The 27,500-nt window shown below is 50.5% G+C and overlaps 1 protein-coding gene across 1 annotated transcript in view; it reads right to left on the bottom strand.

The window, feature by feature from the left end:
• Positions 1-27,500, bottom strand: part of LOC110516722 (fibrillin-1) — a 149,670-nt gene that overhangs the window by 105,182 nt on the left and 16,988 nt on the right. The window contains exons 7-15 of the mRNA XM_090222708.1: positions 21,190-21,387; positions 13,650-13,775; positions 8,033-8,158; positions 4,722-4,874; positions 4,553-4,612; positions 4,350-4,448; positions 2,041-2,193; positions 555-674; positions 349-474 (exon numbers count right to left, since the gene is read on the bottom strand). Of these exons, the coding sequence (XP_090078834.1) occupies positions 349-474; positions 555-674; positions 2,041-2,193; positions 4,350-4,448; positions 4,553-4,612; positions 4,722-4,874; positions 8,033-8,158; positions 13,650-13,775; positions 21,190-21,387 (1,161 nt within the window). The remainder of the gene's footprint in view (positions 1-348; positions 475-554; positions 675-2,040; positions 2,194-4,349; positions 4,449-4,552; positions 4,613-4,721; positions 4,875-8,032; positions 8,159-13,649; positions 13,776-21,189; positions 21,388-27,500) is intronic.

Raw genomic sequence — 27,500 nt, 5'->3', positions numbered from 1 at the left:
GACCAACAGAGACCAACAGAGATCAACAGAGATCAACAGAGACCAACAGAGACCAACAGAGACCAACAGAGATCAACAGAGATCAACAGAGACCAACAGAGACCAACAGAGACCAACAGAGATCAACAGAGATCAACAGAGACCAACAGAGATCAACAGAGATCAACAGAGATCAACAGAGACCAACAGAGATCAACAGAGATCAACAGAGACCAACAGAGATCAACAGAGATCAACAGAGATCAACAGAGATCAACAGAGACCAACTGAGATCAACAGAGATCAACAGAGACCAACAGAGATCAACAGAGATCAACAGAGATCAACAGAGGTGTGTTTGAGACAGACCTTGACAGTTCTTCCCGTCAGTAGAGATCTCAAAGCCGGCGTTGCAGACACAGTGGAAGCTCCCCTCAGTGTTCACACACCTTCCGTTGTTACAGATACGACCGTTTGCCACACACTCATCCAGGTCTGAAACACACACAGGACATGATATTCTCACCACTCTGTGTTTGTGTATGTGTGTGTGTGTACAGTTGTGTGTGTGTTACCTCTGCACTCGGTCCTGGTAGCAGTAGACTGGAAGCCAGCAGGACACTGGCAGAAGTAGGATCCAGCCGTGTTCACACACTCTCCGTTCACACACGGGTTCCGCGCACACTCATCATCATCTGGAGAGCAAGCACACTCGTAAGAACCAAACTCTGTCCATCTGTCCCTACCACCCTCCCTCTCCCTCTCTCTCTCTTCTCTCTCTCTCTCTCTCTCCCTCTTCCTCCTTCCCTCCCTCCCTCCTCCCTCCTCCATCCCTCTCACCCTCCTGCCCTCTCCCTCCCTCTCTCCTCTCTCTTCCATCCCTCTCTCCCTCCTCCCCTCACCTTCCTCTCTCCTCCCTCTCACCCTCCACCTCCTCCCCTCACCCTCCTGCCCTCTCCCTCCCTCGTCCATCCCTCTCACCCTCCCCCTCCTGCCTTCTCCCTCCCTCATTCCTCCATCCTCCATCCCTCTCTCCCTCCTCCCATCACCCTCCTGCCCTCTCCCTCCCCCATCCCTCCCTCCATCCTCCATCCCTCTCTCCCTCCTCCCCTCCCCATCCCTCCCTTCATCCTCCATCCCTCTCTCCCTCCTCCCCTCACCCTCCTGCCCTTTCCCTCCCCATCCCTCTCTCCCTCCTCCCCTCACCCTCCTGCCCTCTCCCTCCCCCATCCCTCCCTCCATCCTCCATCCCTCTCTCCCTCCTCCCCTCCCCCTCCTGCCCTTTCCCTCCCCATCCCTCCCTCTCTCCTCTCTCTTCCATCCCTCTCTCCCTCCTCCCCTCACCTTTCCTCTCTCCTCCCTCTCACCCTCCCCCTCCTCCCCTCACCCTCCTGCCCTCTCCCTCCCTCGTCCATCCCTCTCACCCTCCCCCTCCTGCCTTCTCCCTCCCTCATTCCTCCATCCTCCATCCCTCTCTCCCTCCTCCCATCACCCTCCTGCCCTCTCCCTCCCCCATCCCTCCCTCCATCCTCCATCCCTCTCTCCCTCCTCCCGTCCCCATCCCTCCCTCCATCCTCCATCCCTCTCTCCCTCCTCCCCTCACCCTCCTGCCCTTTCCCTCCCCATCCCTCTCTCCCTCCTCCCCTCACCCTCCTGCCCTCTCCCTCCCCCATCCCTCCCTCCATCCTCCATCCCTCTCTCCCTCCTCCCCTCCCCCTCCTGCCCTTTCCCTCCCCATCCCTCCCTCCATCCTCCATCCCTCTCTCCCTGCTCCCCTCACCCTCCTGCCCTTTCCCTCCCCATCCCTCTCTCCCTCCTCCCCTCACCCTCCTGCCCTTTCCCTCCCCATCTCTCTCTCCCTCCTCCCCTCACCCTCCTGCCCTCTCCCTCCCCCATCCCTCCCTCCATCCTCCATCCCTCTTTCCCTCCTCCCCTCACCCTCCTGCCCTCTCCCTCCCCCATCCCTCCCTCCATCCTCCATCCCTCTCTCCCTCCACCCCTCACCCTCCTGCCCTTTCCCTCCCCATCCCTCTCTCCCTCCTCCATCGATCCATCCCTCACCGATACACTCTCCTCGTGAGTCTAGTCTGAAGCCCATGTTACAGTCACAGCGGTAGCTTCCAGGGGAGGGGACACAGCGGCCGTTCAGACACAGGTTCCTGAATACCGCACACATGTTAGTAATGCTGGTACTGATGTTCTGGGTCTGGATGACTGGAGGGGGAGATGTAGTAGAGAGAGGAGTAAAGGAGAGAGAGGGAGAGGGAGAGGGAGAGGGATGTAGAGGAGAGAGGGGAAGGAGAGGGAGGGAGAGGATGAGGGAGAGGGATGTAGAGGGGAGAGGGGAAGGAGAGAGAAGGAGAGAGAGTGAGAGGGATATAGTGGGGAGAGGGGGAAAGGAGAGAGATGGAGAGGATGAGGGAGAGGGATGTAGAGGGGAGAGGGGAAGGAGAGAGAAGGAGAGGGATGTAGTGGAGAGAGGAGTAAAGGAGAGAGGGGGAGATGATGAGGGAGAGGGATGTAGAGGGGAGAGGGGAAGGAGAGAGAAGGAGAGAGAGTGAGAGGGATATAGTGGGGAGAGGGGGAAAGGAGAGAGATGGAGAGGATGAGGGAGAGGGATGTAGAGGGGAGAGGGGAAAGGAGAGAGAAGGAGAGAGAGGGAGAGGGTATAGTGGGGAGATAGGGAAAGGAGAGAGGGAGAGGATGAGGGAGAGGGATGTAGAGGGGAGAGGGGAAGGAGAGAGAAGGAGAGAGAGGGAGAGGGATATAGTGGGGAGAGGGGAAAGGAGAGAGGGAGAGGATGAGGGAGAGGGATGTTGAGGGGAGTGGGGGAAGGAGAGAGAGGGAGAGGATGAGGGAGAGGGATGTAGAGGGGAGAGGAGTAAAGGAGAGAGAGGGAGAGGGATGTAGAGGGGAGAGGGGGGAGAGGGGATGAGAGGGAGGGAGAGGGGAAGGAGAGAGAAGGAGAGATGAGGGAGAGGGATATAGTGGGGAGAGGGGGAAAGGAGAGAGAGGGAGAGGATGAGGGAGAGGGATGTAGAGGGGGAGAGGGGAAGGAGAGAGAAGGAGAGAGAGTGAGAGGATATAGTGGGGAGAGAGGGAGAGGAGAGAGGGAGAGGATGAGGGAGAGGGATGTAGATTGGAGAGGGGAAAGGAGAGAGAAGGAGAGAGAGGGAGAGGGATATAGTGGGGAGAGGGGGAAAGGAGAGAGATGGAGAGAGGATGAGGAGAGATGTAGAGGGGAGAGGGGAAGGAGAGAGAAGGAGAGAGAGGGAGAGGGATATAGTGGGGAGAGGGGAAAGGAGAAGGGAGAGGATGAGGGAGAGGGATGTAGAGGGGGAGTGGGGGAAAGGAGAGAGAGGGAGAGGATGAGGGAGAGGAGGTATAGAGGGAGGAGGGATAAAGGAGAGAGAGGGAGAGGATGAGGGAGAGGGATGTAGAGGGGAGAGGGGGAGGAGAGAGGGATGTAGAGGGGAGAGGGGGAGGAGAGAGAAGAGAGGATGAGGGAGAGGGATATAGTGGGGAGAGGGGGGAAAGGAGAGAGAGAGAGAGGATGAGGGAGAGGGATGTAGAGGGGAGAGGGGAAAGGAGAGAGAAGGAGAGAGAGTGAGAGGATAAGTGGGAGAGAGGGAGAGAGAGGAGGAGAGGATGAGGAGAGGATGTAGATTGGAGAGGGGAAAAGGAGAGAGAAGGAGGGAGAGGAGAGGGATATAGGGGCAGAGAGGGAAAGGAGAGAGAGGGAGAGGATGAGGGAGAGGGATGTAGAGGGGGAGAGGGGAAAGGAGAGAGAAGGAGAGGGAGGGAGAGGGATATAGTGGGGAGAGGGGGAAAGGAGAGAGAAGGAAGAGGATGAGGAAGAGGGATGTAGAGGGGAGAGGGGAAAGGAGAGGAAGGGAGAGGATGAGGGAGGAGGAGAGCAGAGGGAGAGGGGAAAGGAGAGGGAGGGAGAGGGATGTAGTGGGGAGAGGGGGAGGAGAGAGGGATGTAGAGGGGAGAGGGGGAGGAGAGAGGGATGTAGAGGGAGAGGGGGAAAGGAGAGAGAGGGAGAGGATGAGGGAGAGGGATGTAGTGGGGAGAGGGGGAAGGAGAAGGAGGGAGAGGATGAGGGAGAGGGATGTAGTGGGGAGAGGGGGAAAGGAGAGAGGGAGAGGGAGAGAGAAAAGGGGGGTGAGAGACAGAAAGAGGGGTTACCACATTACCACATTCATAGTCATAAGAGACACTTCATTACACATGCACCTCTAGTAATGATGTTGACCCACTACTGAAGGATTTCTTAACCATTAAGATTTTAATATGACTCTGATCTTAACATGTGAGGAGGCTTCAGGGGTGAGAGGTGAGGGGTAAGAGGTCAGGGTACTACTTACTGGGTCCAGGGTATTGACCTGGTCCAGGCGGAGGCTGGAAAGGGATTGGTGGTCCTGGGTAGGGTGGTCTTGGGTAGATACCTGGGACCTGGGGAACTCCTGGTCTTCCCCCTCCCCCGCCTGGGAGAGGCCCTCCTCCACCTGGGAGAGGCCCTCCTCCATTTGGGAGAGTCCCTCCCCGCCTGGGAGAGGCCCTCCCCCGCCTGGGAGAGGCCCCCCCCCTGGACTGGTCTGCACCTGTGTGCACAGCTTCTGGTACTCATCTAGAGCAGAGAGAGAGACACATAGAAATATGACGAAATAGAGAAGAAACATCTACAGCTAAAGTGAAAATGATTGCTGATTGGACATGAGTACTGGGTCAGTACCTACCAGTCCCTGTCATGGGGCACAACTCAGGACTGGACCCGTCTGACCAGCAGCGCCCACTGTCACAGCAGCACTGTATCTTGGTCAGGAGCTGGGAGTTCTGGTTGGCACAACGCCCGTTCAGCAGGCTGGCATAGCAGTACCCACCCCGGGCATCTGGAGAGAGACAAAACCAGACAACACGTGTTTATGCCAAACACATCCTAGAAATACCCACCATGGATATCTAGAGAGAGAACAGGCTATTGGGATTCTGAGTTAAGTGGGGTGAGGGGAAGGGAGTGAGGAAAGAGGAGAGAGGATGGGAGAGAAGGGGGAGAGAGGAAGAGAGACAGAGGAAGATGAGGGGAAGGAGAGGGAGGGAGAGAGAGAGGAGGGGATAAAGGAGGGAAGAGGACAAACATCTCAACACAGGGCCAGAGCTTGTTGATGTTCATATTAATGTATAGTATTGGTGGGAAGCAGATAGATATGTCTGGTCCAGCTCTCTCTGTGGAGCGGAAGGCTCATAGCGAACATTCCTTCCTCACAAACATCCTCTCCTGGGGGACTGTGTGTGTGTGTGTGTGTGTGTGTGTGTGTGTGTGTGTGTGTGTGTGTGTGTGTGTGTGTGTGTGTGTGTGTGTGTGTGTGTGTGTGTGTGTGTGTGTGTGTGTGTGTGTGTGTGTGTGTGTGTGTGTGTCAATTTGACCACTCTGACCCAAATTCCTGCCGGATCCTTTGTGAGTCGGACTGAACCGATATGGTCCTGATTTACTGCTCTCTCTGGACATATTTGGAGGGGAGTTCCTGGTGTGTGTGTGTGTGTGTGTGTGTGTGTGTTGGCGAGGATGTGTGTGCATGTTCCTAACACGCACGGTCATCAACCCCCTGGCCAGTGGACCATTGCTGTTTCTCATTGGCACACACAAACGCACAAGCATACACACACACACGCAAAACTGAATGCTTCCTCCACACTGTGTGACTACGCAGAGGCACCTGAGACAGAAAGTGTGTGTACAAACCAGTCTGACGTGATGTCTCCTTCAGACAAGAGAATATCATATATCCCTATCCCTGTCTGTCTCTCCATGGTCCTGTCTAGTCAGGATACATCCAGTATATCAGTATCCCTGTGTGTCTCTCCATGGTCCTGTCTAGTCAGGATACATTCAGTATATCAGTATCCCTGTCTGTCTCTCCATGGTCCTGTCTAGTCAGTATACATCCAGTATATCCCTATCCCTGACTGTCTCTCCATGGTCCTGTCTAGTCAGGATACATCCAGTATATCAGTATCCCTGTCTGTCTCTCCATGGTCCTGTTTAGTCAGGATACATCCAGTATATCCCTATCCCTGTCTGTCTCTCCATGGTCCTGTCTAGTCAGGATACATCCAGTATATCCCTATCCCTGTCTGTCTCTCCATGGTCCTGTCTAGTCAGGATACATACAGTATATCACTATCCTAGTCTCCCTGTCTGACTCCCTGTCTGTCTCCCTGTCTGTCTCCCTGTTTCTCTCTTTCTCCAGCCCCCTTGTCTACCCATGCTGGGTTTATTATAGTCAATAGATCAGCTGTGCTGAGAAGCAGAATGATGTGCTAGCAGAGGTAGAAGAAAGCAGAGGTGGAAAACAGACAAATGGCAACAGAAGAAGTGTCTGTCTGGTCTCCATACTAACAGACCTGTCTGTCTGCATGGTCTCTCATGGTGTGCAGAGTTGTGTTTAAGGCATTAGCCAGAGACAGAGAGAGAGAGAGAGAGAGAGAGAGAGAGAGAGAGAGGGAGAGAGAGAGAGACAGGGAGAGGGTGAGAGAGACTGAAAGAGAGAGAGACAGAGAGAGAAAGCTCTTTCGCAGCTCCTATAATGAAGCAGCAGGAAGAAGGAGGTATGCAGGTATGCACAGTGAGCACAGTGTGACATTACACCCCCCATCTCCTCTACTCTGTTCTCCTTCACTCTGCATTCAGAGAAAATAGCTCATTGTAGTGGAATTAGAGTGAAGCGACTACTGACCTAAATACTAACGGCTGGAAGTCTGGACAACGTTCAACTCCCCTCTCTCTTCCCTCTGCTCTCTGCCTCAGCCAGTGAGGAAGGACGGGGGAAGAGAGAGGGGGTAGAGAGAAAGATACACAGAGAGGGAGAGAGAGGAGAGCAAGAGAGAGCGAGAGTTGAGCCGTGGCCAGCCTAGCAGACTGTAGTGCTAAAGGCTCCTCATTACCAGACTTATTGACTTACAGGGACCAGACTCTCTCTCTCTCTGTCTCTCCCTCTCTGACGTTCTCTCTCTGGCTGGCTAAAGAACAGCTGGTAGAGTTCCAGGTAGAGAGCAGAGTAAACAACAGCTGGTAGAGTTCCAGGTAGAGAGCAGAGTAAACAACAGCTGGTAGAGTTCCAGGTAGAGAGCAGAGTAAAGAACAGCTGGTAGAGTTCCAGGTAGAGAGCAGAGTAAACAACAGCTGGTAGAGTTCCAGGTAGAGAGCAGAGTAAACAATAGCTGGTAGAGTTCCAGGTAGAGAGCAGAGTAAATAACAGCTGGTAGAGTTCCAGGTAGAGAGCAGAGTAAATAACAGCTGGTAGAGTTCCAGGTAGAGAGCAGAGTAAACAACAGCTGGTAGAGTTCCAGGTAGAGAGCAGAGTAAATAACAGCTGGTAGAGTTCCAGGTAGAGAGCAGAGTAAACAACAGCTGGTAGAGTTCCAGGTAGAGAGCAGAGTAAACAACAGCTGGTAGAGTTCCAGGTAGAGAGCAGAGTAAACAACAGCTGGTAGAGTTCCAGGTAGAGAGCAGAGTAAATAACAGCTGGTAGAGTTCCAGGTAGAGAGCAGAGTAAACAACAGCTGGTAGAGTTCCAGGTAGAGAGCAGAGTAAAGAACAGCTGGTAGAGTTCCAGGTAGAGAGCAGAGTAAACAACAGCTGGTAGAGTTCCAGGTAGAGAGCAGAGTAAATAACAGCTGGTAGAGTTCCAGGTAGAGGGCAGAGTAAACAACAGCTGGTAGAGTTCCAGGTAGAGAGCAGAGTAAATAACAGCTGGTAGAGTTCCAGGTAGAGAGCAGAGTAAACAACAGCTGGTAGAGTTCCAGGTAGAGAGCAGAGTAAACAACAGCTGGTAGAGTTTCAGGTAGAGAGCAGAGTAAACAACAGCTGGTAGAGTTCCAGGTAGAGAGCAGAGTAAACAACAGCTGGTAGAGTTCCAGGTAGAGAGCAGAGTAAACAACAGCTGGTAGAGTTCCAGGTAGAGAGCAGAGTAAACAACAGCTGGTAGAGTTCCATGTAGAGAGCAGAGTAAAACCAGGCTGCTGGTACAGTATGGAGGAGGAGGCTTACCTATACACCTGGAGCCATCCACTGGAGTGTAGTAGCCCTGAGAACACCTGCAGAAGTAACTGCCCACCGTGTTGGAACACTCTCCTCCACTACACAGACCTGGGATGCTAGAACACTCATCTAGATCTGGAGAGAGGAGAGGAGAGGAGAGGAGAGGAGAGGAGAGGAGAGGAGAGGAGAGGAGAGGCATAAATCGTTATTATTACCAAATTGCAATGTGTTTCACAGCATGTAGACATACAGACAACAACTGTGGTGATAATCAACTGTGACAAGACTAAAGTGGACTGGACTGCAGCGTTTAAGAGCGCGGCTTCAACACGTTAGCCATGACAATGTGAAGAACTGTGTCACAGGATATTGGAGTGTTTATTGTAGTGTATATTGGAGTGTTTGTCAGACAGCTAACCACTGACTGTATTTCACATCCATGGCAGTTCAGAAATATATCTGAAACGGTTTTGACACAGGCCAGTTTTCCTGACATTATTTCTGGGCATAAAACCGTGCATACTTTTACCCTGCAAATTAGCACTACAAACCCTGCAGAACACTGAAAAGCAACCCTGCTCTGGCTGCTGGTCTGAATCAGTCCTGTTACAACTTGTCTGTCTCCTTTGTTAATGGGCCAATATTATTCACAGTTTTAATATCTGCTAGAATAAGGCTTTATTCATGTAAGTCTCAAGGAAACACTCAGAGCAGGTTTTTATTCTGAAGAGTCTGGTTCTTTAACAGGACAGTCATAATATAACCTCCGTCTTCTGGTGTTCCACAGAGGGACGGCCATGCTCTCACACCTGGGTTCAAATAGTACTGAAACAGAAGGACGGCCATGCTCTCACACCTGGGTTCAAATAGTACTGAAACAGAGGGATGGCCATGCTCTCACACCTGGGTTCAAATAGTACTGAAACAGAGGGATGGCCATGCTCTCACACCTGGGTTCAAATAGTACTGAAACAGAGGGACGGCCATGCTCTCACACCTGGGTTCAAATAGTACTGAAACAGAGGGACGACAATGCTCTCACACCTGGGTTCAAATAGTACTGAAACAGAGGGACGGCCATGCTCTCACACCTGGGTTCAAATAGTACTGAAACAGAGGGACGGCCATGCTCTCACACCTGGGTTCAAATAGTACTGAAACAGAGGGGCGGCCATGCTCTCACACCTGGGTTCAAATAGTACTGAAACAGAGGGACGGCCATGCTCTCACACCTGGGTTCAAATAGTACTGAAACAGAGGGACGGCCATGCTCTCACACCTGGGTTCAAATACTACTGAAACAGAGGGATGGCCATGCTCTCACACCTGGGTTCAAATAGTACTGAAACAGATGGACGGCCATGCTCTCACACCTGGGTTCAAATACTACTGAAACAGAGGGATGGCCATGCTCTCACACCTGGGTTCAAATAGTACTGAAACAGAGGGACGGCCATGCTCTCACACCTGGGTTCAAATAGTACTGAAACAGAGGGACGGCCATGCTCTCACACCTGGGTTCAAATAGTACTGAAACAGAGGGACGGCCATGCTCTCACACCTGGGTTCAAATAGTACTGAAACAGAGGGACGGCCATGCTCTCACACCTGGGTTCAAATAGTACTGAAACAGAGGGACGGCCATGCTCTCAGACCTGGGTTCAAATAGTACTGAAACAGAGGGACGGCCATGCTCTCACACCTGGGTTCAAATAGTACTGAAACAGATGGACGGCCATGCTCTCACACCTGGGTTCAAATACTACTGAAACAGAGGGATGGCCATGCTCTCACACCTGGGTTCAAATAGTACTGAAACAGATGGACGGCCATGCTCTCACACCTGGGTTCAAATACTACTGAAACAGAGGGATGGCCATGCTCTCACACCTGGGTTCAAATAGTACTGAAACAGAGGGACGGCCATGCTCTCACACCTGGGTTCAAATAGTACTGAAACAGAGGGACGGCCATGCTCTCACACCTGGGTTCAAATAGTACTGAAACAGAGGGACGGCCATGCTCTCACACCTGGGTTCAAATAGTACTGAAACAGAGGGACGGCCATGCTCTCACACCTGGGTTCAAATAGTACTGAAACAGAGGGACGGCCATGCTCTCACACCTGGGTTCAAATAGTACTGAAACAGAGGGACGGCCATGCTCTCACACCTGGGTTCAAATAGTACTGAAACAGAGGGACGGCCATGCTCTCACACCTGGGTTCAAATAGTACTGAAACAGAGGGACGGCCATGCTCTCACACCTGGGTTCAAATAGTACTGAAACAGAGGGATGGCCATGCTCTCAGACCTGGGCTCAAATAGTACTGAAACAGAGGGACGGCCATGCTCTCACACCTGGGTTCAAATAGTACTGAAACAGAGGGACGGCCATGCTCTCACACCTGGGTTCAAATAGTACTGAAACAGAGGGGCGGCCATGCTCTCACACCTGGGTTCAAATAGTACTGAAACAGAGGGACGGCCATGCTCTCACACCTGGGTTCAAATAGTACTGAAACAGATGGACGGCCATGCTCTCACACCTGGGTTCAAATACTACTGAAACAGAGGGATGGCCATGCTCTCACACCTGGGTTCAAATAGTACTGAAACAGATGGACGGCCATGCTCTCACACCTGGGTTCAAATACTACTGAAACAGAGGGATGGCCATGCTCTCACACCTGGGTTCAAATAGTACTGAAACAGAGGGACGGCCATGCTCTCACACCTGGGTTCAAATAGTACTGAAACAGAGGGACGGCCATGCTCTCACACCTGGGTTCAAATAGTACTGAAACAGAGGGACGGCCATGCTCTCACACCTGGGTTCAAATAGTACTGAAACAGAGGGACGGCCATGCTCTCACACCTGGGTTCAAATAGTACTGAAACAGAGGGGCGGCCATGCTCTCACACCTGGGTTCAAATAGTACTGAAACAGAGGGACGGCCATGCTCTCACACCTGGGTTCAAATAGTACTGAAACAGAGGGACGGCCATGCTCTCACACCTGGGTTCAAATAGTACTGAAACAGAAGGATGGCCATGCTCTCACACCTGGGTTCAAATAGTACTGAAACAGAGGGACGGCCATGCTCTCAGACCTGGGTTCAAATAGTACTGAAACAGAGGGACGGCCATGCTCTCACACCTGGGTTCAAATAGTACTGAAACAGAGGGACGGCCATGCTCTCACACCTGGGTTCAAATAGTACTGAAACAGAGGGACGGCCATGCTCTCACACCTGGGTTCAAATAGTACTGAAACAGAAGGATGGCCATGCTCTCACACCTGGGTTCAAATAGTACTGAAACAGAGGGACGGCCATGCTCTCAGACCTGGGTTCAAATAGTACTGAAACAGAGGGACGGCCATGCTCTCACACCTGGGTTCAAATAGTACTGAAACAGAGGGACGGCCATGCTCTCACACCTGGGTTCAAATAGTACTGAAACAGAGGGACGGCCATGCCCTCAGACCTGGGTACTGAAAATAATTTCAAAAGCTGTATCTGTGCTTGATTGAGCCTTTAGCAACGGAGCAAATAGGAAAGTCACAACCCCCACCCACCTGGAACTCCAGACAAGGCTAAAACAAACGCTCAACAAACGCTCAACAAACGCTAAATGATTTCAAATCAAATGTATTTATAAAGCCCTTCTTACATCAGCTGATGTCACAAAGTGCTGTACAGAAACCCAGCCTAAAACCCCAAACAGCAAGCAATGCAGGTGTAGAAGCATGGTGGCTAGGAAAAACTCCCTAGAAAGGCCAGAACCTAGAGAGGAACCAGGCTATGAGGGGCTATGAGGGGTGGCCAGTCCTCTTCTGGCTGTGCTGGGTGGAGATTATAACAGAACATGGCCAAGATGTTCAAATGTTCCTAGATGACCAGCAGGGTCAAATAATAATAATCACAGTGGTTGTCGAGGGTACAACAGGTCAGCACCTCAGGAGTAAATGTATTTGAGCCCAGGTCTGCATTCTGTACCACTCTGCTAGGCCGACCATAGATGAATGTGTCTGCATTCTGTACCACTCTGCTAGGGCAACCATAGATGAATGTGTCTGCATTCTGTACCACTCTGCTAGGCCGACCATAGATGAATGTGTCTGCATTCTGTACCACTCTGCTAGGGCGACCATAGATGAATGTGTCTGCATTCTGTACCACTCTGCTAGGGCGACCATAGATGAATGTGTCTGCATTCTGTACCACTCTGCTAGGACGACCATAGATGAATGTGTCTGCATTCTGTACCACTCTGCTAGGCCGACCATAGATGAATGTGTCTGCATTCTGTACCACTCTGCTAGGCCGACCATAGATGAATGTGTCTGCATTCTGTACCACTCTGCTAGGCCGACCATAGATGAATGTGTCTGCATTCTGTACCACTATGCTAGGCCGACCATAGATGAATGTGTCTGCATTCTGTACCACTCTGCTAGGCCGACCATAGATGAATGTGTCTGCATTCTGTACCACTCTGCTAGGACGACCATAGATGAATGTGTCTGCATTCTGTACCACTATGCTAGGCCGACCATAGATGAATGTGTCTGCATTCTGTACCACTCTGCTAGGACGACCATAGATGAATGTGTCTGCATTCTGTACCACTATGCTAGGGCGACCATAGATGAATGTGTCTGCATTCTGTACCACTCTGCTAGGACGACCATAGATGAATGTGTCTGCATTCTGTACCACTATGCTAGGGCGACCATAGATGAATGTGTCTGCATTCTGTACCACTCTGCTAGGACGACCATAGATGAATGTGTCTGCATTCTGTACCACTATGCTAGGCCGACCATAGATGAATGTGTCTGCATTCTGTACCACTCTGCTAGGTCGACCATAGATGAATGTGTCTGCATTCTGTACCACTATGCTAGGCCGACCATAGATTAATGTGTCTCTATTCAGCCCTCACCAAGGGTAGGTCCTCACACTGACATGAAGAGAGTTAGATCTGTAGTTCAATCTGCTCCTTTAAATGTACATTAAACCAGATGAAGTCTGCTCTGATTCAATTCAATCAAATGAAATGAAGTGGCTTAGAGAAAGTAGAGAGCAGGTTTGATTTAATGAGGGATAATGTCAGAGTAGTGTATGGAGGTAGTGATGTAGGGGATGTGTGTGGTCTGTTTCCCTACACTGATCATTATAACATCCTGACTGACGCTGCAACAACCACAACTCATCCCAAACGCCTTTCAACTCTGGCTTTTACCGGATACAATTAGGGAATGTCAAACTAACAAAGTTATTTGAAATCCCAGAGTCTGGGTGACAGGGAGAAATGAAAGAAGTACATTGTATCTAGTGTATGTGACACAGTAGCACTGAGGACGTTCAGAGTGAACACTAACTGTATGCTGAATAAACATATTCCTTATACTGAGTAAAGTTGACTCCTTACACTGAATATTTGCTTCTGACAAAATATGACCTTTAAATGACCTTTAAATGTTCTGATATACATGTAAGTATGAGTCTGAGTCTGACTTGTGTGTGTGTGTGTGTATGCGCGCGCATGTGTGTGTGTGCATGTGTGTGTGCTTGCGCATGTGTGTGTGTGTGCGTGCGTGTGTGTGTGTGTGGTCTTACCTTCACATTTCTGTGTGATCTCATTGAACTTGTGTCCAGCAGGACATTTACACTGGAAGGATCCCACAGTGTTGATACAGTTCCCACCCTGACACAGACCTGGGATGGCCTGGCACTCATCCACATCTACACACACAGAACACACTGTTAGCAACACAGTATACACACATATGTTTACTTTACTATCCTTGTGGAGACCAAACAATGTATTCCCAATCAAAACCCTATTTTTACTAACCCTAACACTTAACCTAACTCTAACCCCAAACTCTAACCCTAAACCTAACCCCTAACCCTATCCCTAATTCTAACCCTAAACTCTAACCCTAAACCTAACCCCTAACCCTATCCCTAATTCTAACCCTAACCCCTAACTCTAACCCAAAACTCTAACCCTAAACCTAACCCCTAACTCTATCCCTAATTCTAACCCTAACCCCTAACCCTAACCCCAAACTCTAACCCTAAACCTAACCCCTAACCCTATCCCTAATTCTAACCCTATCCCCTAACCCTAACCCTAAACTCTAACCCTAAACCTAACCCCTAACCCTATCCCTAGTTCTTACCCTTACCCTAATCCCTAACCCTAACCCCAAACTCTAACCCTAATCCCTAACCCCTAACCCCTAACCCTTAACCCTATCCCTAATTCTAACCCTAACCCTAACCCCTAACCCTAACCCTTACCCCTAACCCTTACCCCTAACCCTAACCCTATCCCTAATTCTTACCCTAACCCTAAACCTAATCCCTAACCCTGACCCCAAACTCTAACCCTGAACCTAACCCCTAACCCTATCCCTAATTCTAACCCTAAACCAAACCCCTAACCCTATGCCTAACCCTAACCCTTACCCCTAACCCTATCCCTAATTCTAACCCTAACCATAAATCTAACCCTAACCCTTACCCCTAACCCTATCCCTAATTTTAACCCTACCCCTAACCCTAACCCTAACCCTAGGACTTCTGGTCCCCATAAGGTTAGTAAAACCAAAAACAAACACACACGCTCACACATCCCCACATACTCACCCACCCACATACACCCACACTCATACTGTACACCCACACACCCACACTCATACACCCGCCCACATACACCCACACTCATACACCCACACTCATACACCCACCCACATACACCCACACTCATACAAATGAACAGAATACACAGTCCGTCCCAGTGAGTGAGAGCAGGGTGGAGATCGTCCCAGTGAGTGAGAGCAGGGTGGAGATCGTCCCAGTGAGTGAGAGCAGGGTGGAGATCGTCCCAGTGCATTAGAGTAGGGTGGAGATTGTCCCAGTGCGTGAGAGCAGGGTGGAGATCGTCCCAGTGCATGAGAGCAGGGTGGAGATCGTCCCAGTGAGTGAGAGAAGGGTGGAGATCGTCCCAGTGAGTGAGAGCAGGGTGGAGATCGTCCCAGTGAGTGAGAGCAGGGTGGAGATCGTCCCAGTGCGTGAGAGCAGGGTGGAGATCGTCTCAGTGAGTGAGAGCAGGGTGGAGATCGTCCCAGTGCATGAGAGCAGGGTGGAGATCGTCTCAGTGAGTGAGAGCAGGGTGGAGATCGTCCCAGTGCATTAGAGCAGGGTGGAGATCGTCCCAGTGCGTTAGAGCAGGGTGGAGATAGTCCCAGTGCGTTAGAGCAGGGTGGAGATAGTCCCAGTGCGTTAGAGCAGGGTGGAGATCGTCCCAGTGAGTGAGAGCAGGGTGGAGATCGTCCCAGTGAGTGAGAGTAGGGTGGAGATCATCCCAGTGCGTTAGAGCAGGGTGGAGATCGTCCCAGTGCGTTAGAGCAGGGTGGAGATCGTCCCAGTACGTGAGATCTTCTTGTTTAGAGTTCTCTTGGGGTTGTGTATGTCTGAGCTCACACACTCACTCTTCCAAACACTTACCATCCCAACCTTGCTCTGTATGCATATGCACACACACACACACACACACACACACACACACACACACACACACACACACACACACACACACACACACACACACACACACACACACACACACACACACACACACAGGGAGTAGTAAATCAGAGTACAGCCTCTGCTATGCTACGTCCCTCAGCCAGACGAGGAGAGAGAGAAGAGAGGGTAGAATAGAGAAAAAGAGACCCTGTCCTTAGGTCTCAGCTTCTATCCTCAGCCTCAGGCCCTCAGCCCCTGTCCTCAGGCCCTCAGCCCCTGTCCTCAGGCCTCAGCCTCTGTCCTCAGGCCTCAGCCCCTGTTCTCAGGCCTCAGCCCCTGTCCTCAGGCCTCAGCTCCTGTCCTCAGGCCTCAGCTCCTGTCCTCAGGCCTCAGCCTTGATAACAGTCATCTATAATCTCTTCACTCTGTCCAGCTTGATCAGGCCTCAGCCTCTGTCCTCAGGCCTCAGCCCGTGTCCTCAGGCCTCAGCCCCTGTCCTCGGGTCTCAGCTCCTGTCCTCAGGCCTCAGCCTTGATAACAGTCATCTATAGTCTCTTCACTCTGTCCAGCTTGATAACAGTCATCTATAGTCTCTTCACTCTGTCCAGCTTGATCAGGTCTCAGCTTCTGTCCTCAGGCCTCAGCCTTGATAACAGTCATCTATAGTCTCTTTACTCTGTCCAGCTTGATCAGGCCTCAGCCTCTGTCCTCAGGCCTCAGCCCCTGTCCTCAGGCCTCAGCCCCTGTCCTCAGGTCTCAGCTCCTGTCCTCAGGCCTTAGCCTTGATAACAGTCATCTATAGTCTCCTCACTCTGTCCAGCTTGATAACAGCCACCTATAGTCTCTTCACTGGACCATCAGGCCTGGACCATAATGTTGTTGGGTCAGGGCTGGACCATAATGTTGTTGGGTCAGGGCTTGACCATAATGTTGTTGGGTCAGGGCTTGACCATAATGTTGTTGGGTCTGGGTCAGGACTGTACCATAATGTTGTTGGGTCAGAGCTTGACCATAATGTTGTTGGGTCAGGGCTGGACCATAATGTTGTTGGGTCTAGGTCGGGGCTGGACCATAATGTTGTTGGGTCTGGGTCAGGGCTGGACCATAATGTTGTTGGGTCTGGGTCAGGGCTGGACCATAATGTTGTTGGGTCAAGGCTGGACCATAATGGACCATAATGTTGTTGGGTCAGGGCTGGACCATAATGTTGTTCTGGGTCAGGGCTGGACCATAATGTTGTTGGGTCTAGGTCGGGGCTGGACCATAATGTTGTTGGGTCTAGGTCGAGGCTGGACCATAATGTTGTTGGGTCAGGGCTGGACCATAATGTTGTTGGGTCTGGGTCAGGACTGTACCATAATTTTGTTGGGTCAGGGCTTGACCATAATGTTGTTGGGTCAGGGATGGACCATAATGTTGTTGGGTCAGGGCTGGACCATAATGTTGTTGGGTCTGGGTCAGGACTGTACCATAATGTTGTTGGGTCAGGGCTTGACCATAATGTTGTTGGGTCAGGGCTGGACCATAATGTTGTTGGGTCTGGGTCAGGGCTGGACCATAATGTTGTTCTGGGTCAGGGCTGGACCATAATGTTGTTGGGTCTAGGTCGGGGCTGGACCATAATGTTGTTGGGTCTAGGTCGGGGCTGGACCATAATGTTGTTGGGTCGGGGCTGGACCATAATGTTGTTGGGTCAGGGCTGGACCATAATGTTGTTGGGTCAGGGCTGGACCATAATGTTGTTGGGTCAGGGCTGGACCATAATGTTGTTGGGTCTGGGTTAGAACTGGACCATAATGTTGTTGGGTCTGGGTCAGAACTGGACCATAATGTTGTTCTGGGTCAGGGCTGGACCATAATGTTGTTGGGTCTGGGTCAGAACTGGACCATAATGTTGTTCTGGGTCAGAACTGGACCATAATGTTGTTCTGGGTTAGGGCTGGACCATAATGTTGTTGGGTCTGGGTCAGACCTGGACCATAATGTTGTTCTGGGTCAGAACTGGACCATAATGTTGTTCTGGGTCAGGGCTGGACCATAATGTTGTTGGGTCTGGGTCAGAACTGGACCATAATGTTGTTCTGGGTCAGAACTGGACCATAATGTTGTTGGGTCTGGGTCAGGGCTGGACCATAATGTTGTTGGGTCTGGGTCGGGGCTGGACCATAATGTTGTTGGGTCTGGGTCGGGGCTGGACCATAATGTTGTTGGGTCTGGGTCAGAATTGGACCATAATGTTGTTCTGGGTCAGAACTGGACCATAATGTTGTTGGGTCTAGGTCGGGGCTGGACCATAATGTTGTTGGTCTGGGTCGGGGCTGGACCATAATGTTGTTCTGGGTCAGAACTGGACCATAATGTTGTTGGGTCTGGGTCAGAACTGGACCATAATGTTGTTCTGGGTCAGAACTGGACCATAATGTTGTTCTGGGTCAGAACTGGACCATAATGTTGTTGGTGTGGGTCGGGGCTGGACCATAATGTTGTTCTGGGTCAGAACTGGACCATAATGTTGTTCTGGGTCAGGGCTGGACCATAATGTTGTTGGGTCTGGGTCAGAACTGGACCATAATGTTGTTCTGGGTCAGAACTGGACCATAATGTTGTTCTGGGTCAGAACTGGACCATAATGTTGTTGGTCTGGGTCAGAACTGGACCATAATGTTGTTGGTCTGGGTCGGGGCTGGACCATAATGTTGTTGGGTCTGGGTCAGAACTGGATCATAATGTTGTTGGGTCTGGGTCAGAACTGGACCATAATGTTGTTGGTCTGGGTCAGAACTGGACCATAATGTTGTTGGTCTGGGTCGGGGCTGGACCATAATGTTGTTCTGGGTCAGAACTGGACCATAATGTTGTTGGGTCTGGGTCGGGGCTGGACCATAATGTTGTTGGTCTGGGTCAGAACTGGACCATAATGTTGTTGGTCTGGGTCAGAACTGGACCATAATGTTGTTGGTCTGGATTGGGGCTGGACCATAATGTTGTTGGGTCTGGGTCGGGGCTGGACCATAATGTTGTTGGTCTGGGTCGGGGCTGGACCATAATGTTGTTGTTCTGGGTCAGAACTGGACCATAATGTTGTTGGTCTGGGTCGGGGCTGGACCATAATGTTGTTGGGTCTGGGTCAGAACTGGACCATAATGTTGTTCTGGGTCAGAACTGGACCATAATGTTGTTGGTGTGGGTCGGGGCTGGACCATAATGTTGTTCTGGGTCAGAACTGGACCATAATGTTGTTCTGGGTCAGGGCTGGACCATAATGTTGTTGGGTCTGGGTCAGAACTGGACCATAATGTTGTTCTGGGTCAGAACTGGACCATAATGTTGTTCTGGGTCAGAACTGGACCATAATGTTGTTGGTCTGGGTCAGAACTGGACCATAATGTTGTTGGTCTGGGTCGGGGCTGGACCATAATGTTGTTGGGTCTGGGTCAGAACTGGATCATAATGTTGTTGGGTCTGGGTCAGAACTGGACCATAATGTTGTTGGTCTGGGTCAGAACTGGACCATAATGTTGTTGGTCTGGGTCGGGGCTGGACCATAATGTTGTTCTGGGTCAGAACTGGACCATAATGTTGTTGGGTCTGGGTCGGGGCTGGACCATAATGTTGTTGGTCTGGGTCAGAACTGGACCATAATGTTGTTGGTCTGGGTCAGAACTGGACCATAATGTTGTTGGTCTGGATTGGGGCTGGACCATAATGTTGTTGGGTCTGGGTCGGGGCTGGACCATAATGTTGTTGGTCTGGGTCGGGGCTGGACCATAATGTTGTTGTTCTGGGTCAGAACTGGACCATAATGTTGTTGGTCTGGGTCGGGGCTGGACCATAATGTTGTTGGGTCTGGGTCGGGGCTGGACCATAATGTTGTTGGTCTGGGTCGGGGCTGGACCATAATGTTGTTGGTCTGGGTCAGAATTGGACCATAATGTTGTTCTGGGTCAGAACTGGACAATAATGTTGTTGGTCTGGGTCAGAACTGGACCATAATGTTGTTGGTCTGGGTCGGGGATGGACCATAATGTTGTTGGTCTGGGTCAGAACTGGACCATAATGTTGTTGGGTCTGGGTCGGGGCTGGACCATAATGTTGTTGGTCTGGGTCGGGGCTGGACCATAATGTTGTTGGGTCTGGGTCAGAACTGGACCATAATGTTGTTGGTCTGGGTCGGGGCTGGACCATAATGTTATTGGGTCTGGGTCGGGGCTGGACCATAATGTTGTTGGTCTGGGTCGGGGCTGGACCATAATGTTGTTGGGTCAGAGCTTGACCATAATGTTGTTCTGGGTTAGAACTGGACCATAATGTTGTTGGTCTGGGTCGGGGCTGGACCATAATGTTGTTGGGTCAGAACTGGACCATAATGTTGTTCTGGGTCAGAACTGGACCATAATGTTGTTGGGTCTAGGTCAGAACTGGACCATAATGTTGTTCTGGGTCAGAACTGGACCATAATGTTGTTGGGTCTGGGTCAGAACTGGACCATAATGTTGTTCTGGGTCAGAACTGGACCATAATGTTGTTGGTCTGGGTCGGGGCTGGACCATAATGTTGTTGGGTCTGGGTCAGAACTGGACCATAATGTTGTTCTGGGTCAGAACTGGACCATAATGTTGTTGGGTTTGGGTCAGAACTGGACCATAATGTTGTTGGGTCTGGGTCAGAACTGGACCATAATGTTGTTGGTCTGGGTCGGGGCTGGACCATAATGTTGTTGGTCTGGGTCAGAACTGGACCATAATGTTGTTGGGTCTGGGTCAGAACTGGACCATAATGTTGTTTATCTGGGTCGGGGCTGGACCATAATGTTGTTCTGGGTCAGAACTGGACCATAATGTTGTTGGTCTGGGTCGGGGCTGGACCATAATGTTGTTCTGGGTCAGAACTGGACCATAATGTTGTTCTGGGTCAGAACTGGACCGTAATGTTGTTGGGTCTGGGTCAGGGCTGGACCATAATGTTGTTCTGGGTCAGAACTGGACCATAATGTTGTTCTGGGTCAGAACTGGACCATAATGTTGTTGGTCTGGGTCAGAACTGGACCATAATGTTGTTCTGGGTCGGGGCTGGACCATAATGTTGTTGGTCTGGGTCGGGGCTGGACCATAATGTTGTTCTGGGTCAGAACTGGACCATAATGTTGTTCTGGGTCAGAACTGGACCATAATGTTGTTGGTCTGGGTCGGGGCTGGACCATAATGTTGTTGGGTCTGGGTCGGGGCTGGACCATAATGTTGTTGGGTCTGGGTCAGAACTGGACCATAATGTTGTTCTGGGTCAGGGCTGGACCATAATATTGTTCTGGGTCAGAACTGGACCGTAATGTTGTTGGGTCTGGGTCGGGGCTGTACCACTGCTGTGTTACCGGAAATGAGCTGCTCTCCCACGTGGTGCTGCCACTGACCCGTGTTCCTTTCTCTGACAGCCCCGTTGCGGTGGCTGTCTGCTGGCATTCTTTACCCAGGAGGTACCCTGACACCCAGCCCTCATTTAACACAATTAAGCTAATCCTCTGGATGGGTAAAGGGGGGGGGGTTACTCTGGGTTAAGATGGAGAAAGAGGGAGAGACGAACACACAGACACACACCTACACTGAACGCAGGTGTGTTACTGTACCTTGACAAGCTCCAGTACGGTGGTTGGGTATAAATCCTCTCCTGCAGGGGTGAGGCTGGGCGGGGCACATCTCACAGGGGTGTCCCCATGCCCTCCCCACGGTGGCACAGCACAGCGTCTTGGTACACACGATGCCCGTCAGCTGGCCCTGGCACATCTGGTTACTCACAGACGCAAAGCACGGCCCTGTACGGTAGTCTGGAGAGAAGACACACAAGTGTAACCATGGGAACTAATACTTGCAAGACAAGGGAAACAAGACTCATGAACCGCTAACACGACAGACACACACACACACAAACACACACACACACACACAAACACACACACACACACACACACTCACTCGAGTGCACTTTTTGTACAGTTGTGTTCAGGTTCAGATGAGAGTGAAATAAGAGGTTGTACACAGGCCTGTTTTATGATCCATAACCATGGAGGTTCTACAGGCCTGTTTTATGATCCATAACCATGGAGGTTGTACACAGGCCTGTTTTATGATCCATAACCATGGAGGTTGTACACAGGCCTGTTTTATGATCCATAACCATGGAGGTTGTACACAGGCCTGTTTTATGATCCATAACCATGGAGGTTGTACACAGGCCTGTTTTATGATCCATAACCATGGAGGTTGTACAGGCCTGTTTTATGATCCATAACCATGGAGGTTCTACAGGCCTGTTTTATGATCCATAACCATGGAGGTTGTACACAGGCCTGTTTTATGATCCATAACCATGGAGGTTGTACACAGGCCTGTTTTATGATCCATAACCATGGAGGTTGCACACAGGCCTGTTTTATGATCCATAACCATGGAGGTTGTACACAGGCCTGTTTTATGATCCATAACCATGGAGGTTGTACACAGGCCTGTTTTATGATCCATAACCATGGAGGTTGTACACAGGCCTGTTTTATGATCCATAACCATGGAGGTTGTACACAGGCCTGTTTTATGATCCATAACCATGGAGGTTGTACACAGGCCTGTTTTATGATCCATAACCATGGAGGTTGTACAGGCCTGTTTTATGATCCATAACCATGGAGGTTCTACAGGCCTGTTTTATGATCCATAACCATGGAGGTTGTACACAGGCCTGTTTTATGATCCATAACCATGGAGGTTGTACACAGGCCTGTTTTATGATCCATAACCATGGAGGTTGCACACAGGCCTGTTTTATAATCCATAACCATGGAGGTTGTACACAGGCCTGTTTTATGATCCATAACCATGGAGGTTGTACAGGCCTGTTTTATGATCCATAACCATGGAGGTTGTACACAGGCCTGTTTTATGATCCATAACCATGGAGGTTGTACACAGGCCTGTTTTATAATCCATAACCATGGAGGTTGTACACAGGCCTGTTTTATGATGCATAACCATGGAGGTTGTACACAGGCCTGTTTTATAATCCATAACCATGGAGGTTGTACACAGGCCTGTTTTATGATCCATAACCATGGAGGTTGTACACAGGCCTGTTTTATAATCCATAACCATGGAGGTTGTACACAGGCCTGTTTTATAATCCATAACCATGGAGGTTGTACACAGGCCTGTTTTATAATCCATAACCATGGAGGTTGTACACAGGCCTGTTTTATGATCCATAACCATGGAGGTTGTACACAGGCCTGTTTTATAATCCATAACCATGGAGGTTGTACACAGGCCTGTTTTATGATCCATAACCATGGAGGTTGTACAGGCCTGTTTTATAATCCATAACCATGGAGGTTGTACACAGGCCTGTTTTATGATCCATAACCATGGAGGTTGCACACAGGCCTGTTTTATGATCCATAACCATGGAGGTTGCACACAGGCCTGTTTTATAATCCATAACCATGGAGGTTGTACACAGGCCTGTTTTATGATCCATAACCATGGAGGTTGTACAGGCCTGTTTTATGATCCATAACCATGGTGGTTGTACACAGGCCTGTTTTATGATCCATAACCATGGAGGTTGTACAGGCCTGTTTTATGATCCATAACCATGGAGGTTGCACACAGGCCTGTTTTATGATCCATAACCATGGAGGTTGTACAGGCCTGTTTTATGATCCATAACCATGGAGGTTGCACACAGGCCATAAGCCATTCTGATAGACTTACCACAGACGCACCCAGCCAGCCTGGCTCACACAGACCAGCTCCGTCCCAAATCACATCCAAGTCCCTAGGTAGGCCACTACTTTCACCAAAGCCCTTTATGTGGCTGCCCTATGGGTCAAAAGCTGTGCACCATATGACTGATACGGTGTCCTGTGAGGGTCAATCAGGGTTTCTGTTAGTCCACAGTGAGTTAGGAGCTACACAGGCCTGTCCAAGACATGTAGAGATGAACACACAGGGTTACAATATTGAAGAGACACAAAGTTATTTCTCTCTTCATCCCTCTAGCCTCATTTCTTTACCCATCTCTCCTTCTTCCCCACTCCTCTCCCTCTTCCTCCTTTCACATTCCGCTCTCTACTTCTCTTTCTCCCTCTATCCCCTTCCCTACGATGAAACATAAACACAGAGCAGTATCCAGACAGAGAGAGGAGAGAGAGAGAAAGAAAGAGAGAGAGGGGGAGAGAGGGGAGAGAGAGAGAAATAGAAAGAGAGAAAGAGAGAGAGAGAGAGAGAGAGAGAGAGGGGAGAGAGAGAGAGAGAGCGAGAGAGGGCGAGAGAAAGAGAAAGAGAGAGAGAGAGAGAGAGAGAGAGAGAGAGAGAGAGAGAGAGACAGAGAGAGAGAGACAGAGAGAGAGAGACAGAGAGAGAGAGACAGAGAGAAAGAGAGAGAGAGAGAGAGAGAGAGAGAGAGAGAGAGAGAGAGAGAAAGAGAGCTCCCAATCGACTCTGGAAACGTTCCAAAGGCAAAAATCATTTCCACATTTCCTAGCAGACAAGAGAGACAGAGAGGAAAAAGAGAGACCTGCTCCAACATTACACTCGTTTAAAACAAACAAGACATTGTGTCTTTCTTTTTCCTGTGTGGAGTAGGGCCCAGCCCCAGCCGTAGAACACACACACACACACACACACACACACACACACACACACACACACACAGGCCTGGCGGTCACGTGCAGCTCAGTCTCTCCATGGTCTGTATTTGGCAGGACCACTGTGCCAAACAGAACTGGGTCATCTCTCTCTCTCTCACTCTCTGTCTCTCTCTCTCTCTCACTCTCTGTCTCTCTCTCTCTCACTCTCTTTCTCTCTCACTCACTCTCTTTCTCTCTCACTCTCTGTCTCTCTCTCTCACTCTCTCTCTTTCTCTCAATCCCTCTCCCTCCACCTTCTCTCTCTCTCCTTTCCCTCAACTCTCTGTCTCTCTCAGTCTGGTATATGTGCTGTTCTAAGTGTTTTACCAGACCAGACTGAGCAGGAACCCCACTCTCACTTCCACTCAGTAGTGATCTCCAGACCAGACTGAGCAGGATCCCCACTCTCACTTCCACTCAGTAGTGATCTCCAGACCAGACTGAGCAGGAACCCCACTCTCACTTCCACTCAGTAGGATCCAGACAACTTTCACTAGACGGCCGTGCTGCAAGGTCAACTAGCTATAGTCAAAATTGATGAACAAGGATTAAGCAAGTAACTATGTTGTTTTAATTTAAGGTTAGGGCTGAGGTTAACAATAGGTTCAAGGTTAGCGTGTTGGAGAGAAAGTGCACTTCCATCCTTTGTAGTTTGATCAGATAGTGCTGACCCAGACTGTCTCAGTGCAGACAAGACCTTCAACCTGAACATTAAAATGACTGGCACACCCAGCTGCAGACTGACCAGCAACACAGGTGTCTACAGTAGACTGTCTGCTCTGTCTGGTTTAGGGGAAGCAGAATTAGAGAGAATGAGGAGAGATTTCACTAGACGTCTTCTATAAATCAGCACAGAGATCATTCTAAACACTGGCGAAGGTCTCTCTCTCATCACATTACACTGGAGCTGCTGCTTGACACATAATCCATCTGACATGATCCCTGCTCATTACAACCATACACAATCTCACACACACACATACTCACACACATGCACTGGTCATTACTGACAGGAGATTGAGAAACAAGGAAAACTAGAAAGACAAACACAAAGCCATTAAAAGAAACCGCTGCATTCATTGTGTGTGTGTGTGTGTGTGTGCGTGTGTGTGCGTGCGTGTGTGTGTGTGAGTGTGCGTGCGTGCGTGCGTGTGCGTGCGAGCGTGTGTGTGTTCTGAGGTAAACAGAACAGAGCTGTAGGGTGAATGTGGTGTCATTCTAGCATTCATCTCCTTTCTTCTTCCTTCTCTTTTTACTCCCCCCCCCCTCCCCCTACCCCTCCCCCTCTTTACAGCTAGGGGATCCACCCATGTCCTCTTACAACATCTGGGAACAATCCGACATGTTAACACACACTCTCAGTATCAGCCCCTCTACAGGACTACAGACTTGGTGCCCCACCCAGCCCCTCTACAGGACTACAGACTTGGTGCCATACCCAGCACCTCTACAGGACTACAGACTTGGTGCCCCACCCAGTACCTCTACAGGACTACAGACTTGGTGCCCCACCCAGCCCCTCTACAGGACTACAGACTTGGTGCCCTACCCAGCCCCTCTACAGGACTACAGACTTGGTGCCCTACCCAGCACCTCTACAGGACTACAGACTTGGTGCCCCACCCAGCCCCTCTACAGGACTACAGACTTGGTGCCCTACCCAGACTCACTACGGGACTACAGACTTGGTGCCCTACCCAGCCTCTCTACGGGACTACAGACTTGGTGCCCTACCCAGCCCCTCTACAGGACTACAGACTTGGTGCCCTACCCAGCCCCTCTACAGGACTACAGACTTGGTGCCCTACCCAGCCTCTCTACGGGACTACAGACTTGGTGCCCTACCCAGCCCCTCTACAGGACTACAGACTTGGTGCCCTACCCAGCCTCTCTACGGGACTACAGACTTGGTGCCCTACCCAGCCTCTCTACAGGACTACAGACTTGGTGCCCTACCCAGCCTCTCTACAGGACTACAGACTTGGTGCCCTACCCAGCCTCTCTACAGGACTACAGACTTGGTGCCCCACCAGCACCTCTACAGGACTACAGACTTGGTGCCCTACCCAGCCTCTCTACAGGACTACAGACTTGGTGCCCTACCCAGCCTCTCTACAGGACTACAGACTTGGTGCCCTACCCAGCCTCTCTACAGAACTACAGACTTGGTGCCCCAGTCAATGGTCAGATCAATAACAATTCCAAGTAAATGTGTCATAATCAACTTGTTTGTGTTCTACTTTAGAACTAACTTTTACACATCATCTAAAAGTTATTGGGCACAAACGGAACTCTCTCTGGATGTTTTGATTAGTCATAATGACGTATTTCATTCCAGAAGAGTTCCAATCTGAACCTCTGCAGAACTATGGCAGGATTCGTGACTAGGGCTAGGAGTTTGCCTGGTCAGGTCACATGGTCAGTTCATGAAAGCCTCGTGGCACTAGACGATACCTGAGTGTTTCCACAACAGCAGTAGGTCTGGTGTGAAGAGAAGACAAGAAGGGAAGGAAAGAGGGGAAACCCATCATGAACTGGGTCAACTGACTTTCCTGGAGACACTCCAGATATCATGTTTATACAGAAATCTGTCCATCTTTTCCACATTTCTCTGCTAGACACACACCCTTCCTTTCCTTTCCTCTCTCCCTCTCCCTCTCCCTTTCTCTCTCCCTCTCCTCTCCTTTCCTCTCTCCTTCTCCCTTTCTCTCTCCCTTTCTCTCCCTCTCCTTTCCTCTCTCCCTCTCCCTTTCTCTCTCCCTTTCTCTCTCCCTCTCCTTTCCTCTCTCCCTCTCCCTTTCTCTCTCCCTCTCCTTTCCTCTCTCCTTCTCCCTTTCTTTCTCCCTCTCCTTTCCTCTCTCCTTCTCCCTTTCTCTCCCTCTCCTTTCCTCTCTCCTTCTCCCTTTCTCTCTCCCTTTCTCTCCCCCTCCATTTCTCTCTCCCTCTCCTTTCCTCTCTCTCTCTCCTTTCCTCTCTCCCTCTCCCTTTCTCTCTCCCTCTCCTTTCCTCTCTCCTTCTCCCTTTCTCTCTCCCTCTCCTTTCCTCTCTTCTTCTCCCTTTCTCTCGCCCTTTCTCTCCCCCTCCATTTCTCTCTCCCTCTCCTTTCCTCTCGCTCTCCTTTCCTCTCTCCCTCTCCCTTTCTCTCTCCCTCTTATTTCCTCTCTCCCTCTCCTTTCCTCTCTCCCTCTCCCTTTCTCTCCATCTCCTTTCCTCTCTCCCTCTTCTTTCCTCTCTCCCTCTCCTTTCCTCTCTCCCTCTCC

Source organism: Oncorhynchus mykiss, chromosome 26 (assembly GCF_057628025.1).
Source record: "Oncorhynchus mykiss isolate SJ-2025 chromosome 26, ASM5762802v1, whole genome shotgun sequence".
NCBI classification, from domain to species: Eukaryota; Metazoa; Chordata; class Actinopteri; order Salmoniformes; family Salmonidae; genus Oncorhynchus; species Oncorhynchus mykiss.
The sequence above is the reverse complement of the archived record's forward strand: the minus strand, read 5'-3'. Positions and strand labels throughout refer to the sequence as shown.